This window comes from Pseudorca crassidens, chromosome 14 (assembly GCF_039906515.1).
Source record: "Pseudorca crassidens isolate mPseCra1 chromosome 14, mPseCra1.hap1, whole genome shotgun sequence".
In the NCBI taxonomy this organism is placed as follows: domain Eukaryota; kingdom Metazoa; phylum Chordata; class Mammalia; order Artiodactyla; family Delphinidae; genus Pseudorca; species Pseudorca crassidens.
The window spans coordinates 9182374-9200430 of record NC_090309.1 but is presented as its reverse complement, the minus strand read 5'-3'; the positions used below and the strand labels follow the sequence as shown (position 1 = coordinate 9200430).

At 38.5% G+C, this 18057-nt stretch overlaps 1 protein-coding gene across 4 annotated transcripts in view; it reads right to left on the bottom strand.

Moving 5' to 3' along the window:
- The window catches only part of TMEM131 (transmembrane protein 131), a 192498-nt gene that overhangs the window by 53762 nt on the left and 120679 nt on the right, over positions 1-18057 (bottom strand). For all 4 annotated transcript variants that reach the window (XM_067704232.1, XM_067704233.1, XM_067704234.1 and 1 more), the window contains exons 9-15: positions 14672-14822; positions 14517-14573; positions 13518-13579; positions 5104-5212; positions 1996-2104; positions 1203-1356; positions 941-1111 (exon numbers count right to left, since the gene is read on the bottom strand). In XM_067704232.1, coding sequence (XP_067560333.1) covers positions 941-1111; positions 1203-1356; positions 1996-2104; positions 5104-5212; positions 13518-13579; positions 14517-14573; positions 14672-14822 — 813 coding nt within the window. The remainder of the gene's footprint in view (positions 1-940; positions 1112-1202; positions 1357-1995; positions 2105-5103; positions 5213-13517; positions 13580-14516; positions 14574-14671; positions 14823-18057) is intronic.

The window sequence follows — 18057 nt, the reverse complement described above, 5'->3', positions numbered from 1 at the left end:
TATGTAAATATACGCATACATAATATATAATTAAGAACTTTGTACAATGGGAATATTTTGATTACTCAGAAAGGAAAACACTCATGGCCTCTACTGAATTGCTAGTTCTCCTCTGAAGGCACATAAAAATAGCAGGAAACTAAAGTGCTAGGTGAGATTAAGTGGAGCCCTGGGGAGTTATGCAAAAAGTCCTCCGTCTCAGCAAACATCACACATTCATGAAAGCAGCTACAAACCAGTAACTATTTAAGCAAGAAATGCAGAAAGAGTGGTACAATAGTGACGGTCCCTTCAGCTCTAAAATTCTTGTTGATGCTAGCTTTTTGGAGAACTGCATCTCTCTGTTTTCACTTTCTTTTCTATCTTTCCTATCAGTTTTCTTTCTCATCTAAACTTCTTGCATTGATAATTTTAAGCACAGCTTTGTTTGGATTTTTTTTCCTGGCTTGTTTTCTGTACTAGAAAGACCTTTCCTGCCGTATTTCGGTGACTATTCCAGCTGTGTCTTTCCCACCTATTCCCTCTTTCTTATCTGGTTCTCTTCTTCATTCTTGCACTTCTTGGTTTTGGTCATCTCTTCCCTACAGAGTTTTCTTTTCACCCGCCCTAGAGTCTTTCTTCCCTGCTTATTATCTTTCTTCCACTTAGCTCGTTTTTAGCTTTCCCATGACTATGACAGTTTAAAAGCAAAACCAAGAGAAAGTGGAATGTGGAAAACATCTAAATAGAGGCGTAACTAGAGGAGTAAACTGCATCATGAGGAGACATGGCCGCTGGGAGGGTGAAAATCTTGTAAGTACTGACGAGGGAGGAATTAGGACAACTTGTAAAGCACAGAAATAGCAAAATTTAAGTGTGTGCAACACAACTGGCTAATAGTAGCTGAAAACACAAAAGACGTGTAGGGAGTTTAAATTTTAAAGGCAGATAGCATACTTACATCTAAAAAACCTGTGTATACCCGCACAGGTAAATGAAACTTAGAGGCATTGGTAATAAGTAAAATATTGTTATCTATGTGCATGGATGAGGTGGATGGCATAAAAAACAGAGTAAAAATGTATCCTGATCCATTTGGAAGAATTAAGACTGGTTTGCTGAAGTTGTGAACCTAGGAAATGATGGGAGAGAAAAAACAATGTGTCAGCATCATTTGCTTGGCAGATCAGTAAAATTAAAAGTATGAGGGTTCCCAGACATACTTTAAACATTGTTTTGGCTTCTTCTGGTAGCAACACATCATGAATGAGGATCGCAAAACTGAAAGTGTTAGTGAGGTAAATTGGCCTTTCCACAGGATCAGCAGGACTGTCTCGGATGTGAAATAATGTTGCAGAGTGATCAAATCCCAAATAACTATTTGAAAAAAACAAAATAAATTATTTTTATTTCCACGTGTTAATTTAAAATCCAAGTTCTTTCGCTGTGAGTAATAATTTACGTTCAGCGTTATGACTGTTATTAGAGAATTAAGACTATAAACATTTTAGTGGTTGACCACATGGAGTCCCTGCCATGCTGGACATTAAACTATTATTGGTTAAAGTATAATTAGAAAATGAACTACATATATTATTGCCCATTTATAAAAAGCTGTAATTCTAGAACAGTGTTTAACAAGTCTATAAAGGAATATACATGACTTTGTTTCAAGTGACAATATACTTTAATAATAAGCCATAGCCACTTGCATGTTACAAAAAGAATTACAGAAAGGAAATGGTTCAAATGATTTAAAAATCACAGATTCATTTTTCTATTGTATTATGGAATCATTAAGACTTCATTTAAGCCCAAATCATATCATATCCCATTTACCTCTTTCTTCTAAAAAAGTAAACAAAATACAGGAGATTTTTCTCCTTTATAGTTGAATTTGTTCTTCTCAACACGAATTCCATGGAGTTTATGTGAATTTGGCTACTACTTTTGCTAAGATCAATAAATTTATTTATTAATAAAAAGTTATAAAGTTTATTTTAAAGAAAAACTCACCCATCTAAAACCTCTGCTTGATATGGTATTTCAAGTTTAGAATAACTCTTTTCCTTTGCTTTAACAGTTATTTTCCCAGAAAACTGAGATGGTTTTTTTGCCTTTGATGCTGAAAGGAAGCATAAAACATAATCTGTCACATTTTGCTACCAAAGAGTTTATACAGAGGATGATGAGAGTGACTTTGCATGTAGACTGACAAAATCTTAAGAAGCTGAGCTTTCAAACTGGCACAAAGAATACTTTTATAACATTTTAACTGAAATATCACATTTTTCATACAAAAATGGGAAGATACTTTAATTTTCCTGTAATGCGATAAACAGGTAAGGAATTAGCAAGTGAACACGATTCAGGAGGAAAAGCGCTATATCTGAGCTACTTTCTCTACAGCCATAAGCTTTGGCTTTACCTACAGCAGGGTTTCTCAACCTTGGCACTACGAACATTTTAGGCCAGGTAAACTCGCTGTTGGGTGGCAGAGTGGCTGTCCCTGTGCTCTCCGGGATGTTGGGCGGTGCACAGGATGGCCTCTTGCTAGACATCAGCTGTGACAACCAAAAGTGTCTGTAGACGTTGCCAAACATCCCCTGGGAGGCAAAACTGCCCAGCCCCCCAAGTTGAGAACTGCTAGTTTACAGCTGGATTAAGAAATAACATTCCTTGTGTGGCCAGAGTCTTGCTATAAATACCAATAAAGTAGCCTGGTGCAAAAAATGTCAAGAGTTACGAGCTCTGCCTTTTTCTATTAGCCAACCCTAACCTGTAGTGTAAGAGGAGGCATATACCCTCCCTGCCATCATACTGTCCTCACAGATGAAGTAAAACCTTTAAGTTTTGTAGCACTTCTGAATCGTTCCATCTGGAGTTACAGAAAAGAGTCAGTTGGATCCAATCTGTGTACCCATTAGATGTTCTTTCCAAAGCAAATAAAGAAGCTGTGTATCTTTATCCCCTTTAAGTACTTCAGGAACACTTCCACTTATGAGAAGAATTTATACGTAAGTTCTGCAAATGTTTGTTATCCAACTTTAGCACAAAAAAAGAACAACAAAAAGAATGGAGTGACATCTAGTATGTGGCTTATGTACGGACAGCGCAGATCCAGATTTTTGAAACTCCCATTAAACCTTGTTTCTTTCTGCTTTTTACTGTAGAGCCGTTTCTGGATGCTTTAAATTTTTTTTTTTTTTTTTTTTGCTATTTATTCTGACATAAGGCTGATAACAAGGGCCATAATTCAGGCATTTCATAGTATCTAATCAAGTTATATTTTAGCAATGAAGTGGTCAAAACCTCAAGAAAATTCAGTTAAAAATTATAAAGAGTCATGAGTTGATGAGACATGCTTGCTTGGTAAGTGAACACTGTGGAGTTAATATTCATGGCACGTTCTGAAATTTTAATTTTTAAATTAATTAATTATTTTGGCCACGCCTCTCGGCTTGCAGGGTCTTAGTTCCCCTAACAGGGATTGAACCCAGGCCAGTGGACCGCCAGGGAATTCCCCTGAAATTTTTAAAAGTTAAGTAAAACAAGCATTTCTTAGCAATCTCAAGGGTAATATCATTTGTATTGGAATCCGGGGTGGTGATGGGAGAGGTGGGAGGTGAAAGGTGGAGGGATTTTCCCATGATAATAAAAACCACTTTTAAGAAATGTAGCACCTGCTTTAAAAGATGCTTTCCCTTGTCTCTGTGTTAAATTTTACATCATTTCTTTAAGAAACACTTATTTTGGAGTCTGTGATCTCAGAACCACCATTCCTGACTTTCATTTATCTCAGTGGAAATAGTCACTGTATTGTCAATACAGGAGCTGGAAAAGAAGAATGGGGGAAGTACACAGCACAGCTGCCCCAGTGTACACCCCCCCCCCCCACTCCTTGGATTTATCAGAAGGGTAGGTCCTACATGTTGTTCTTGGGGTCAGAAATTATTACTGGTTGCTCTGTTTCTCCGTAAGGGAAGACAATGTACCTACTAATACACTGATACTGGTGGTCATGGCTGGTATCTTAGCAACACAGAAGACAATTTATCACACATTTGGAAATATCTGTGCTATCAAGCCTTCTACAATACTGATTATTTCCTGACAGCTGGACTATGGAAGTATGCCATGTATTTAATCTTAACTTCTTTGGGAGTTTTCTCTGAGCTCATAGGATGAACACTGTGCTGGCAGCCAACTGTGCAGTTGCTCCAGATTCTCCCCCAGACTCTCCATGTGCATGGAGTGAGCATAGATGCTCTCACAAACACTGTGCCACACTCAGTAGGTCACTCAGTGACCAAATATTCTCTTCTGATGAGGAGCTTAGTTGTAAAATGTGGACCATGAGTAAAGATGGCTTTATCCCGCGGCCAAAGCTTAAGCTTCGGGGCTCCTCACTTGCCCGTGCCCTTATGAGCCAAGTCCCACTTGGAGTTTCAGCTTTCATTAAATTTAAATTACACATACAGTCAGACAGCCATTACATCACTACTCAAAAAATGTTATGACAGCAAATTCAGTAAATGTTCTAGTAAAGTGGGCAAAACTGAATAAAAACATTCTATTAAAATATGTTAAAGTCTGGGTTAATATTTCAAATGTCAAAATACACAATATACGTGTTTGAAATCATTGTTATCTAATTTGACAATTCTATCATGAAGGCAGTTATTTTAGTTTAGGTAGGACAGTCTGCCTCGTTAATAAAAGCCAATATATGGAAATGTTACAGAAAATACTTTATTTCTGCTCTTAAATTCAAACATGCTTCTGAAATTCAAATATATATTCACTTAATTACAAAAATTAATGACTTCATAATTAAGGCAAAGCATAATAGGTATATATGTAAAAGAGCCCAGATAACAAAAATTTAGTTCCAACCCTAATGTATTTGCTAATATTAATTCAGGTTTATGAAGTTAGAATATTTTCTTTCGTGAAACAATCAAATAAGAGTTGGTGATGATTTACAAGAAAAACCAACCTAACCAGTACTATAATATCTGACTGTAAAATGGTCTGGGTTTCTATATTAAGATGTCAACATAGATGCCTTCTAATTTATCAAAATAAGAGCACTCTATCAGAGAGAAAAAGTTGAACACTTACCATCAAAGCTGATACTTGCAACCTTGGTATATTTACTTTCTGAAGCTTTTAATGTAATTGGTTTAAAGTGTACCGTTATAGCGTCATTTTGTGGTGTAGGTCGAACACTCTGCAAAGAGAAAAATTTACATAGCATTATTTTAGTCTAGTGGTTCAGTTTATAGTGAAAAGTAAAGCAGAATCAAAACTTGAAAAGTTTAACTTTATGTGGTCCCTTTAAATAGAGTAGGCTAAGCTGACAAGACCTCAAATTAACTTCATTAGACTATTTTTATGAAATAAAATGATGACCAGAAGGAAAATGATAAAGTGACTGTAAAAAGTACAATGGGTATGAATACATAACATAGAAGAAAAGGTATTTATTTTCTAAATGAATGCCTAATTTATATATAAGAGAAAGGGACATGAGGACTTATGATAGGGGCTGCACTCCCAGCTGTGGGGTGAACCGTGAGGAAGCGGATGGCAGGGATGCGCAACCTGGAAGAGGTCAGAACGCTTTCAACTTAACAAAGTAAGAGCTTTCTGTTCAAACAACTAAACCTAAAACAACAACAAAACAGTAAAAGCTTGCACTTTTTGAGCAAGCTTAAAAAATAAGTACTATTTAAGTGCAGTTACTTTTTTAATATGATAATCCGCACTGACAAAAAGCATTTTTCATGGGAAGGGCCCTTTAAAGATACCAATTTCCTTCCCTGTTTTACAGATGAAGGACATCTTGCAATACTGAGTGATGTTTCAACAGCTTGGCATCCAGAGACAGAACTGGAAGCCAGCTGTCCTGACTTGGTCCAGGGCTCTTCACCTGGCATCCTACTGCCCAAACATATACTAATGAAAATTGTGGTATTGAACACAAGTCTTGATCAAAAATCTTCTTTTAGAATGCAATTTGAATACTACTTTGATTTCAGAACACTTCTGGGATTTCCGTTGAATTTTCAGGGACTTTATAAACTTGTCAAAGCAAGATGTTTGCCGTAGAAAGGAACACTCATCAGGCAACCGTGCTAACATGGGCGCAGTCAGATCCCCATGAGCCACCAGGTTCTTCCTCCAGCTCCCCACCCACCTTTTCTGCTCATTTATAAAGGTGGAATCTGCCTATAGAGAATGAAGGACAGTCCTCTGAAGGCACAAGAAGCACCTCAGAAGAGTGTGAAGAAAAGCAGTCTCTTGCATTGTGTTTCAATCATAGGAAAAAGTTGGTTACATACAGAGTGATGACAGACACTGCTTTTCAGTCCCAGTCAGCAGGGCGCCTCCCTTCCCACTGCTGTTAGTCCTCAGCTGTTCGGGTGTCTTTACTAGGCCTGGGAGGACAGCCCTGCAGTTTCCTGTGCTAGAAATCTTAATTGCCTTAGCTCTTGGCCTCAGGCTCTCCCAGTATTTTAACTCTTTTTCTTTCTTCTTCTTTGAGAATTCCTCATTTGCTTTTTTTTTTTTTTTTTTTTTTGCGGTACGCGGGCCTCTCACTGTTGTGGCCTCTCTCGTTGCGGAGCACAGGCTCCAGACGCACAGGCTCTGCGGCCATGGCTCACGGGCCCAGCTGCTCCGTGGCATGTGGGATCTTCCCGGACTGGGGTACGAACCCACGTCCCCTGCATCGGCAGGCGGACTCTCAACCACTGCGCCACCAGGGAAGCCCCTCATTTGCTTTTGAATCTCTAATGGAGCTGGGAGTTGACTGGTTCATATCAATATATTTACTATCAATAAGCTTGCTGTTATTAGCAATCATTTAAAGTATGAATCTCTTCATTCCTTGAATGGTATATATATATGTATATGTGTGTATGTGTGTGTGTGTATTTTTAACAGTAAAACAAAGCGGTTTGACTATAAGATAAACTACAAACTGGACAAAAGGTTCATTTGGTTTCATCACACTACACTAAAAACTTTTTCCAAAGGAAAGGAAAGCAGTATAGAAGTACAGGTGAGACCCAGAGTGATGAGTTTACAACAGAAGGATACTAACTATTTAACCAGCAGTGTGAGTCTGAGTAAGCTGCCCATTTACTCTGGGCCTTATTTCTCCCACCCGTAAAATCCTAGGGGTTGGATTAGATTTTTTTCTAAGTTTCCACCTATCTGAAAAATTTTGTGATTCTATTAATTTTGCTGTTTTTTTTTGGTGGGGGGCTGCACCACACAGCACGTGGGATCTTAGTTCCTTAACCAGGAACGCAGATTGAACCCGGGCCCCCTGCCATGGAAGTGCAGCGTCTTAACCACTGGACCACCAGGGAAGTCCCTAATTATGCTGTTTTTTTTTTTTTGAATTAGACACATTTATCCTGAGGTCAGGATCTGTTAGAGAGATGACCGTATAAAACCTTACAGTTTACAGAGGACACATACGGTTCCTAATTCTTTCACTTACTCTATTGATTATGATACAGCAGCAAGGGAACCTTGACCATTTTCAAACACTTAAAGAATTTAAGTGGTGGTTCATCAGTAACAAGCACAACCCCATGTCAGAAACAGCTAAGCAATGGTATCTATTACCATACATAGTCACAGTAAGTAGTAAGAACTAAGAATAAATATTTGATGAAAAAAATGTTTTTCTCACATGAAACACACTTTAAGATTTTTCTTACCAGAGGAAAACTTTACATTCAGTATTATTACCTTAAAGCATGTCACACTAACAGTAAAATAATATTCAACTGACTCATGTTTTATACAAATGGTCTAAATTAAATTGTTCACCTGTTACCATTAAAAGAAAAAAAATCCCCCTATCAGTTAAAACCTGTTTTCCAAGGAAACAAAAACAAAGAGAGACAAACAAGCAAAACACTTAAATAGCTGGCTCACTCTGACAGTTTTAAATGAAAAATAATAAATAATCATTAACTTGTAATAAGCATATTTATACTAATAATATATTTTAGTACCAGTCACTAACTGTTGCTTACTTAAAGATAATCAAGAAGTGGAAAAAATATGGCAAGACTCCCAGGAAAGGCAGTTGGCACAGGCTTGAAGTATACTGGGTTGGTCAAAAAGTTTGTTCCGGAAAAGACCGAACGAACTTTTTGGCCAACCCAATAGTTCCAGCCTTTCTCACGACATTCATACCCAACTAATGCTCTGTAACTCTCAAGTGAAACTCAAGGCTCAGGACATTCTGAAACTACTCAACTACTTTGAGCTAGCAAGAAAAATAACCTTTCAGTATATAGCGACTGTATTTTTAACAGTAGGTGCACAAATGAGCTAAGGTCCATGTCAAGTTGACATTAGTAAAATTAATTAAGTACAGCTGTGGTTTTTATTCATTAATTAGCAAGGAAACTTCATACAAAGGTGCCTTAAGACATCTCAGGCAAACTTATTCCATCATTTATATAGTATTGTTTTATAAACATTGAGGAAAACCATATTCTCAAAGTTGCATTATAGACAATGTCAGGAAGGCTTGGACCTGGGCATCTTGTCCATTGACAGGTGAGGAACTTATATTTGGAGCTGCTTCCTTTAGTGGTCTTATATCTTGAAAGATGAAGAGACTCTGAATTCCCTGAAGGGAAATTTTAAAAAACCCTCTCGGTTTTAGCCTTGTTGAGCTCATCCTAAAATTCTATATATTTGTGAAATGGAGGGAGGGAGGACACTTAAAAAAATGCACCAGTCTCTAGGTCTGGCATATTATGGAGAAAAACACAGGAAAAACCTTGGGAAGCTCTCTTAAAACTCAGTTTCCATGGCAGGTGGGCTCATCCCCTGGCTGATGAGGCGAGGAGTCCAAGCTACCGTCGTTTCTCAAGTGGACCATGCAACAGATTTTTAACCTTCTGCAGTTCATTCTCCACAAGCAGCTACACTGACTTTTTACAACGCATAAATCAAATGACATCACTCTCTTGCTTACAATTCTGTAACTTCCCATTGCACTTATAATAAAATCTAAACCCCTCCCAGGGCCCCAGGAAGCCCTGCTTGACTCTCCAGCCTTCATCTTTTCCATTCAAACCACCCCCTCAACCCTGCTTCCCTTGACATCAAAGCTATTCCTTTGCACTTGCTGATCCCTTTGATGGGAACACTTGGCCACCAGCTTTTCTTATGGGTGCCTACCTCTCACTCTTGAGTTATGACTGCAAACGTCAGCTCTTCAGAGACGACTCTATCTAAACCAACTCCCTCCCCGACTTACATGCCATTCTGCTTATTTCTCAATTTACAATTATGCTGCATACCTGTTTGTCTGTCTCTCAGCTAAAAAATGAGCTCAGTAAGGACAAAGACCTTGGTTGTCTGATTCCCTTCTGTATGCTCAGTACTTAGCACAGAAGCTAGCATATAGTTGATGCTTATTAAATATTGACTGAATGAGTGAATGAAGGAATGAATGAGGAAATGAGATAAAACTACCAAAACCCTGGCAGAGTATAGGCTTCGGATGTTAGAAAAAAATACATACATAGGTAGATACAAATGTAGATCTAAACACATATACATAAATCAATAGGTTAATGGGAATATTGAATATAAAACGATATATTCATAAAGACTTGATTAATAAGTATCATTATATTCCTAATATACTTTCATGTAACTTGTACATTTTACAGTCAAATTAAGTCACTTAAAAATAAAAAGGTCTGACTCATTTTCCCTATTTGGAAAACAAGGACCTGAGTACGTTACAAGAGAGCTGTATCAAACAAGGTAATCTGTGTAAAGAACCTAGATATGTCTAACCCACGGTAAGAAAAATGTTCACTTACAGTGTATCCTAAAACTCCTTAATAAAAGAGAAAAGGAGGAACATGGGCCTGTTTATATTGAATTACCTATCATAAATGAATTACATTTTTTCATTCACATTCTTAGAATTGCTAATTTCATTTTTCTAGAAAATGTTTATTGAAAAAGACATTTGTTTGAGTCTATTTATTGTATGTAAAAAGTTAGACCAGAATGCTTGGGCTAAGTAAATGCACTTTCCCATCAAATCTCTAAGCCCTCACATTTGGAGAAGTGACTTCAAGGCCTGAAGTCTGCCCCAAAAGCATGAGAGTTCCTCCTCTGTACAAGACATCCCACAGACTGAAGAAACCAGTAAGAGACAAACAGCATGCAGAACACATAAAACATAAAAATTATCTGACATCTCAAACGGAGGCAATGGCAAGTGATCCACCGATAGGCGGGGTCTGCCCTACAGGCAAATGTGCTGCTGAATCCCAGGACGTACGGCCAGACGGTGTGCTTCAGGAGTTTTCCTTCGTGGAGGTTAGTGCCCTGAGCATGCGGGCAGGAAACGGCTGGGGAGGGAGTTGTGTGCACATCATCACGTATGCGGTAACTGTGCTTCATGATGCCAACTGGGCTCAAGAAGAAATCCAGGACCAAGAAGTTCAAAGAACTTCTTGTAGGCTGTAGCCAAAGCAAGCTGGACAAATCTAGCAGAAGGAATCACGCTCCATTGCAGAGGAGAGTCTGATATAGTAAACTAGGACATTTGAAGAAAAGGAAGCACAATTCTGAGTACAAAGTGAGATTTTAAAATGTTGTAACAGAGCAGTGGTTATTAGGCCTTTGCATTTCACTAGTAAAATCTAAAATGTGTGTGTGTGTGAGGAAGTCTAACAGGTTTTCTAACTTTTTATTTTGCAAATGTGAGGATGTCGGTGGCAGGGAAGGAGAAATTCCTACTATCTACTACCTTTCTTCATAAAACAAAGGGTATTTTGGTATCAAACCAAAGGAAAAAAAAAAGGAAATTAACAAAACAAAAAGTTGGTCCTTTGAAAAGGTCAACAAAATCAACAAACCTTTAGCTAGACTGACCAAAAAAAATTTTTTAATATAGAGAAGACTCTAATTGCTAAAAACAATTAAAGATGGGCCATTACTACCTACCTCACAGGAAAAAAAAAAAGTATTATAAGGGAATACTGTGAACAATGGTATGCCAACAAATTAGATAACTTAGATGAAATGAAAAAATTCCTAGGAAGACATAAGTTACTGAAACTGGTTCAAGAAGAAAAAGAAAATCTGAACAGGCCTGTAGCAAGTAAAGAGATTGAATTAATAATTTTAAAACTTCCCACAAAGAAAAATCCAGGTCCAGATGACTTTATTGGTGAATTCCACCAAACATTTAAAGAAGAATTAACATCAATCCTTCAAAAACTCTCCCCAGGGGCTTCCCTGGTGGCGCAGTGGTTGGGGGTCTGCCTGCCGATGCAGGGGACGCGGGTTCGTGTCCCGGTCCGGGAGGATCCCACATGCCGCGGAGCGGCTGGGCCCGTGAGCCATGGCCGCTGGGCCTGCGTGTCTGGAGCCTGTGCTCCACGGCGGGAGAGGCCACAGCAGTGAGAGGCCCGCGTACCGGAAAAAAAAAAAAACAAAAAACTCTCCCCAAAAACGGAAGAGGAAAGAACACTTCCCCACTTATTCTATTAAAAAAACAAAAACAACCCTCTCCCAACTATCTACTACCTTTAATAATAAAACAACAAACATTTTAATGTCAAAGAAACAATGACATTATCTCAGAATAGTCCTTATCCAGAAAGGGTGTTTACAACTTTATGTTAATTATGTTAACATATACACACTCATATTTTTATAAATATTTATATTGCTCTTTTTTTTTTTTTGGCGGTACGCGGGCCTCTCACTGTTGCGGCCTCTCCCGTTGCGGAGCACAGGCTCCAGACGCGCAGGCTCAGCGGCCATGGCTCACGGGCCCAGCCGCTCCGTGGCATGTGGGACGAACCCACGTCCCCTGCATCGGCAGGCGGACTCCCAACCACTGCGCCACCAGGGAAGCCCTATATTGCTCTTATTTTGCTCATTTTTCTATAGACTTGTGAAAATTTCAATACAGATTAAAGAGGCAAAAACAATCACCAACCCCTCAATATAGCAGTAACAGTCAGCATTATGTGGTTTTTTTTTTTTTTTTTTTTAAGAAAAATATAGTATCAGAGTGGCTAGGTCAAAGGAGCTGTTCCTTGTCATCTGTGGAAGGGTCCCAGGCCCTTGAAGACTTCACCAAGGAGCAGGGGCATGAATCCCAGCAGACTCAGGCACCTTCAGAGCAGGTCCCTCTCAGTCGGCCTAACACTGCAGTGCTAGGAACCTCAGGTTGGGGTAGTTTCAGCTCCACTGCAGACTGGGGGAAGTTCTTTACCATAGGCGTCCCCAACCCCCGGGCCGCAGACCGGTAGCACTCTGCGGCCTGTTAGGAACTGGGTCGCACAGCAGGAGGTGAGTGGTGGGCAAGCGAAGCTTCATCTGCTGCTCCCCATTGCTCGCATTACGCCTGAACCATCCCCCACCGTCCCCCCACACCCACCCCGGTCCGTGGAAAAACTGTCTTCCACAAAACCGGTCCCTGGTGCCAAAAAGTTTGGGGACCGCTGCTTTACCAGACTCCATTCCCCTAACCCACCCCCAATCCTCCTACCTAGCAGGAAGAAATACTAGGTCATATGGCAGGACACTGCTTAGCCTATGACTCTACTAGTGAGCAAGGTCTACCTAGATTTTGCTTTAGCTCACCACCTCACCTCCTGGTGAGGTTCCCAAGTTACAAAGAGAATAAGGGAAGAGGAAAGCAGTATATTTTTATTATAACCTGTGCTGATGTCAGAAAACCTAAATTCAGAGAACTCTGATAAAATGAAATAGATCAGATGGGCTTTGAGACTTAACAGACTGTTGCCCATCCCTGCCCAAACCCAGAGTTTACCACCAAATGGTGGAATAGAGACCAAAGAGAAGAGAGTATACAAACCCCAAGTGACGGGAGAGATGGTCATCCCAGGTAACCACATTTTAATGCACAGTGACCTTGCTCACCATCTCATGACACTCCACTTCCACTTACAAGGCATCAAAGTCACCTGTTCTTCGAGTATGTGTGAGGGGGAGAGAGGACCCTAGTTTACAGTGTGCTGTCAAGGGTAACTACGGCAGCTGCAGGTTAGAAGGGGTACCAAAGACAAATGTTAACAGCACTCAACCACTACCTACCGGATTTCTTTGCTTCCTTATTTCTCTTTCCAACTCATCTGAATCTTTTCTTCTCTCTTTTTACTTAACTGTACCTTAAGTCTAACGACCCGTTTTTCTTTGCACATACATGGCACGCAGATCCTAGGATTTACCAGACTCTACAGGCCTAAACAGGAACCTCATGAACTTTGGTTCACACTTAGCTTGGAGAAGACTGTCCACATGCCCTTCTCATCCTGAAAATCTGGTGATTAGAGAGGCAGAACAGGTTTCTTGTATCACGCTTTGAACCAAAGTGTCACCAGGTCACCATAAAATAGAATTCCTTTAGAGCAAGAGTTTAATCATTTTAAACTCTGTCATAAGTTTAAAAACAAAGAATATATAAATTAGGAAAAAGAAAAGTAAAAACTTACTGTTATTGGTACATCTTTTGTTCCTGAATTTAATAAATGAAGATTTAAAACTTTTGGTAGATCTGTTAAAATTGAGGAAAAGAAAATATTTCTTAAAATGGTATGCTTTATAGCAAGTTAGAATCTTTCTCTTTTTAGATATCAGACTGAATGTATTTTAGAATGTGAACTAGAATAACAATCACATTTATAAAAAGAATGTGACAATCACACTCCTTGACAGGAACTGCCTTACTCTTAAGGACAGTGAGTACTATAGGAACTGCCCCCTCCTAAACAATCGGACCAAAAAACAAAACAAAACAAAAGTTTTCATTGAAATTGACGTTATCACTATCTTTTAGTTTCCCAGCAAAGCATAAGGAAGCAATTCAGTAAAGTACAATATAAAATTATTATATTAAAACCAAATCTAATTTTCAGAAATGAGTCTTCAATCCTAAACAACCAAATTTTTAATTACATATGGCCCACAGGAATCCCAAATTACAGGTACTCTTACTTTTCTCTTAATAAATCCTTTTTTGGTTATTTTCAATTTTAGAATTTGAATTCTTTCTCTGACTACTGGGGACCAATTTCTAACATTACGTTATTATAATGCAACTGAATAATCCATATCTAAACAAAAATCCAGCAGTCAATCTTTTTACTTCCTTTATTTTACTATTAAAAGAAAAGATTCAGCATAACTAAATAGGTGAGAAACTGGATAAGAAACTAAGAAACGACTTGATGCCTCAATCTTCCACTTAGAAGACTTAAGTTACCCATGACATTGCTTTCCCCTCTTGTAAGCAGTGGTATCCCTCAGAGGAATGGGGTATAAATCACTAAGGGCTCTGAGTTCCCAAAAGCAGATTTCTACAAGATCATGTGACCCACTGAGAAATAACTTTCAAAGCTGAATTAATTACAAAGGAGTTAAAGTAGAGCCATTCAGCAATGAATACAGGGATTTTTTTAAAAGACCTATAAAGACACTGTCTCTTTTTTTACCTTGTGTTCGCAGTGTACCAAAATCTAACATTTCAGTTGAGGAATAAATTCCAGGAGCTTGGAAAAAAGAAAAGTAAACAATTACATTTCACTTCGCCAGAGCAGGATGTACTGAAACCAAAACAAACTTGCAGCTCCTTTAGTCATCCACTCACCTGTGGTAACTTCCACCTCAACTGGAAGAATGATAAACTCCGTGCTGTCTGAAGCATTAGTCTTTATTCTTATGAAAGCTGTGTGATTATCTGCTTCTCTAGATGAAAAACTGGCTCTCATCACTCCCTTGGTTTCATAAGGAGGAATTTCCTGACAAGTTAACAGACCATAATGTAGCAAAACCACCACAGTTTACTGAATAAGATGACATCACCTGAAAGATGCACTATTATTTTATACACTAAGGAAAAAAACATATTGCCAATTAAACAACTATATTCATTCCACTGATTATAACACACAGTCCAATTTTGGAGGATGTTAAAAACACACATATCTTAAAACTAATGAAGTATGGTGTGTAAAACTGAGCAAAATGAAAGAAATAAAATTATATGAAAACAAACTGTCAGTGGCAAAATCATCATTAAGATGATAAGTGATTAAGATAGAGTTTATCTATAAAAATCAATTACTATTTGATGTATTGCTGGTGCTTGGGTATATAATTCAGTCCTGAAATTCTCTAAACAACAGAGACATCACCATCAGAGGGAAACTGCTTCTCCAGAAGTTTACAGGATTCTCTTTTTTTTTAACGGATCTTTATTGGAGTATAACTGCTTCACAATACTGTGCTAGTTTCTGTTGTACAACAAAGTGAATCAGCCATATGCATGCACATGTCACCATATCCCCTCCCTCTTGAGCCTCCCTCCTACCCTCCCTATCCTACCTCTCTAGGTCATCGCAAAAAGGATTCTTTTTTTTAATTTATTATTTTTTTAAACAAAATTCTTTTAATTGATGGACTTCCTGATACATCTCTGTAATACTTTTTTCCCTACACTTTTTAGCGGCATACTCATTAACTGTCTCTTCATATGCAACAGTTTCAGAATATACTATTATTTTAGCTAAATAATGTTTTATTTATTTATTTATTTTAACATCTTCATTGGAGTATAATTGCTTTACAATGGTGTGTTAGTTTCTGCTTTATAACAAAGTGAATCAGCTATACATGTACATATATCCCCATATCTCCTCCCTCGTGCGTCTCCCTTCCACCCTCCCTATCCCACCCCTCTAGGTGGTCACAAAGCACTGAGCTGATCTCCCTGTGCTATGCGGCTGCTTCCCACTAGCTATCTGTTTTACATTTGGTAGTGTACATATGTCAATGCTACTCTCTCACTTCGTCCCAGCTTACCCTTCCCCCTCCCCGTATCCTCAAGTCCATTCTCTACGTCTGCGTCTTTATTCCTGTCCTGCCCCTAGGTTTTACAGAACCAGTTTTTTTTTCTAGATTCCATATATATGTGTTAGCATACGGTATTTGTTTTTCTCTTTCTGACATACTTCACTCTGTATGACAGACTCTAGGTCCACCCACCTCATTACCTCATTACAAATAACTCAATTTCATTTCTTTTTATGGCTGAGTAATATTCCATTGTATATATGCACCACATCTTCTTTATCCATTCATCTGTCGATGGACACTTAGGCTGCTTCCATGTCCTGGCTATTGTAAATAGAGCTGCAGTGAACATTGTGGTACATGACTCTTTTTGAATTATGGTTTTCTCTGGGTATATGCCCAGTAGTGGGATTGCTGGGTCAAGTGGTAGTTCTATTTTTAGTTTTTTAAGGAACCTCCATACTGTTCTCCACAGTGACTGTATCAATTTACATTCCCACCAACAGTGCAAGAGGGTTCCCTTTTCTCCACACCCTCTCCAGCATTTATTGTTTGTAGATTTTTTGATGATGGCCATTCTGACTGGTGTGAGGTGATACCTCATTGTAGTTCTGATTTGTATTTCTCTAATGATAAGTGATGTTGAGCATCCTTTCATGTGTTTGTTGGCCATCTGTATATCTTCTTTGGAGAAATGGTCTTCTGCCCATTTAGGATTCTCTTTAAATGCTAACCAAGAGAGAGTAGACTCTGCTCTCCTTTCATTTAAAACCTAACAAAACAAAGCTTCCCAAGCAAATCCACAGTTCACCAACCGCGTTCAGTAAGGCTCTGAGCATGTAAGATAGCATAACTTTTTAGGTTCATAAAAAGAGAACACTTACATCTACACTAGAAGGCAGACTCACTGGAAAAAAAATTTGTTTTTGAGGTATAATTCTTTTCCTGGTTTTTGAATAATCTGGCTCCCTCGGGACCACCAGAGTTTTTCTGCACACACCTTTTGGCCTATTTTAAGAAATCCCCATGGTTTAGAATTTACTGGTCTTCACTTGCCTCTACTCTCTTAACTTTTTAGTTTCAAAGTAGGAAAGAGGTGACTGGAACCCTCCTGGGCCCACTAGAGATAGACCATCCACTTCCCCATCTTTAGGAGCTGGGGTTTTCTCATGTACACTGAAATGGGCTGGGGGTGAGGTCAAGGCCAATTGACTTTTTCTCACTCTAGATTTGTAGGAATAAGTCACTATATCTTTTCTCGTAGCTGCTAGGAGTATTAAAACAATCTGCCATGTCTGCTACCATTCGTTACAGTTCTTAACTAATCAGAAATCTGAATTTTTTAATGTTTATTTATTAGAATACGGTTATATTTCATAGTAAATTCTTAGTTCTTCTATCTAGAATTATAATACAAATTTAATTGCTTATAGTTAATTCTATGAAGCACTGTTTTATACACTATTTCTCCCAAAGGCTTTTCAAACAATATCGTAATTTCAAGGTAAATCATTTTTGTGAAAGGATATAAAGAGACCATCCATTACACATTTCTACCTGCTAGAGTGTTTCTACATCTTAGAAGTTAACCTAGTCACTGACAAATCGGTTTCTAAATGTTCAAGTCAATATCCTAAAAGCGTCCCCTCCACGTCCCTTCCCTGGCTGAGACTGGTCATATGACAGAATCTAGAGGCTGTGTGTGTTTAACAGAGCAATTAACAAAGAAACTTTGATGTTCAGAACCTATTCATAGTGGTCAGATCCGTGTGTCTTCAATTACGAATGAGCAGCGATTTTAGTGACCTTGGTACAAGAACTGCATTTTCTATGACTTTCCCTTCTTTGATTAAAGCTGGGTAGGCAACATTAAAAAAAATAAAAACAACCCTCCTATGGCAGGAACCTTTGTAAATAAGGTAGTTACTAGGTATTCATTAATCTGTTAATATTTGCTAGTATTCTCCAAGAAAAAGTGGTTCTCTAACCATGGACACAGAGTACTGTCAAATATTAAATAGCATTAAATGTGGCTATAGACCACCTAAAAATTTAAAGTTTCTAAGTCATCAGGAGGGCCTGACTATGTTCCCTCTGCAAATGGCATCTCCTCCACCAACAGTGAGTATGCGTGTTCAATGCTTTACCTTAAAACATGGAGCAGGTCCTTCTCACGTTTTT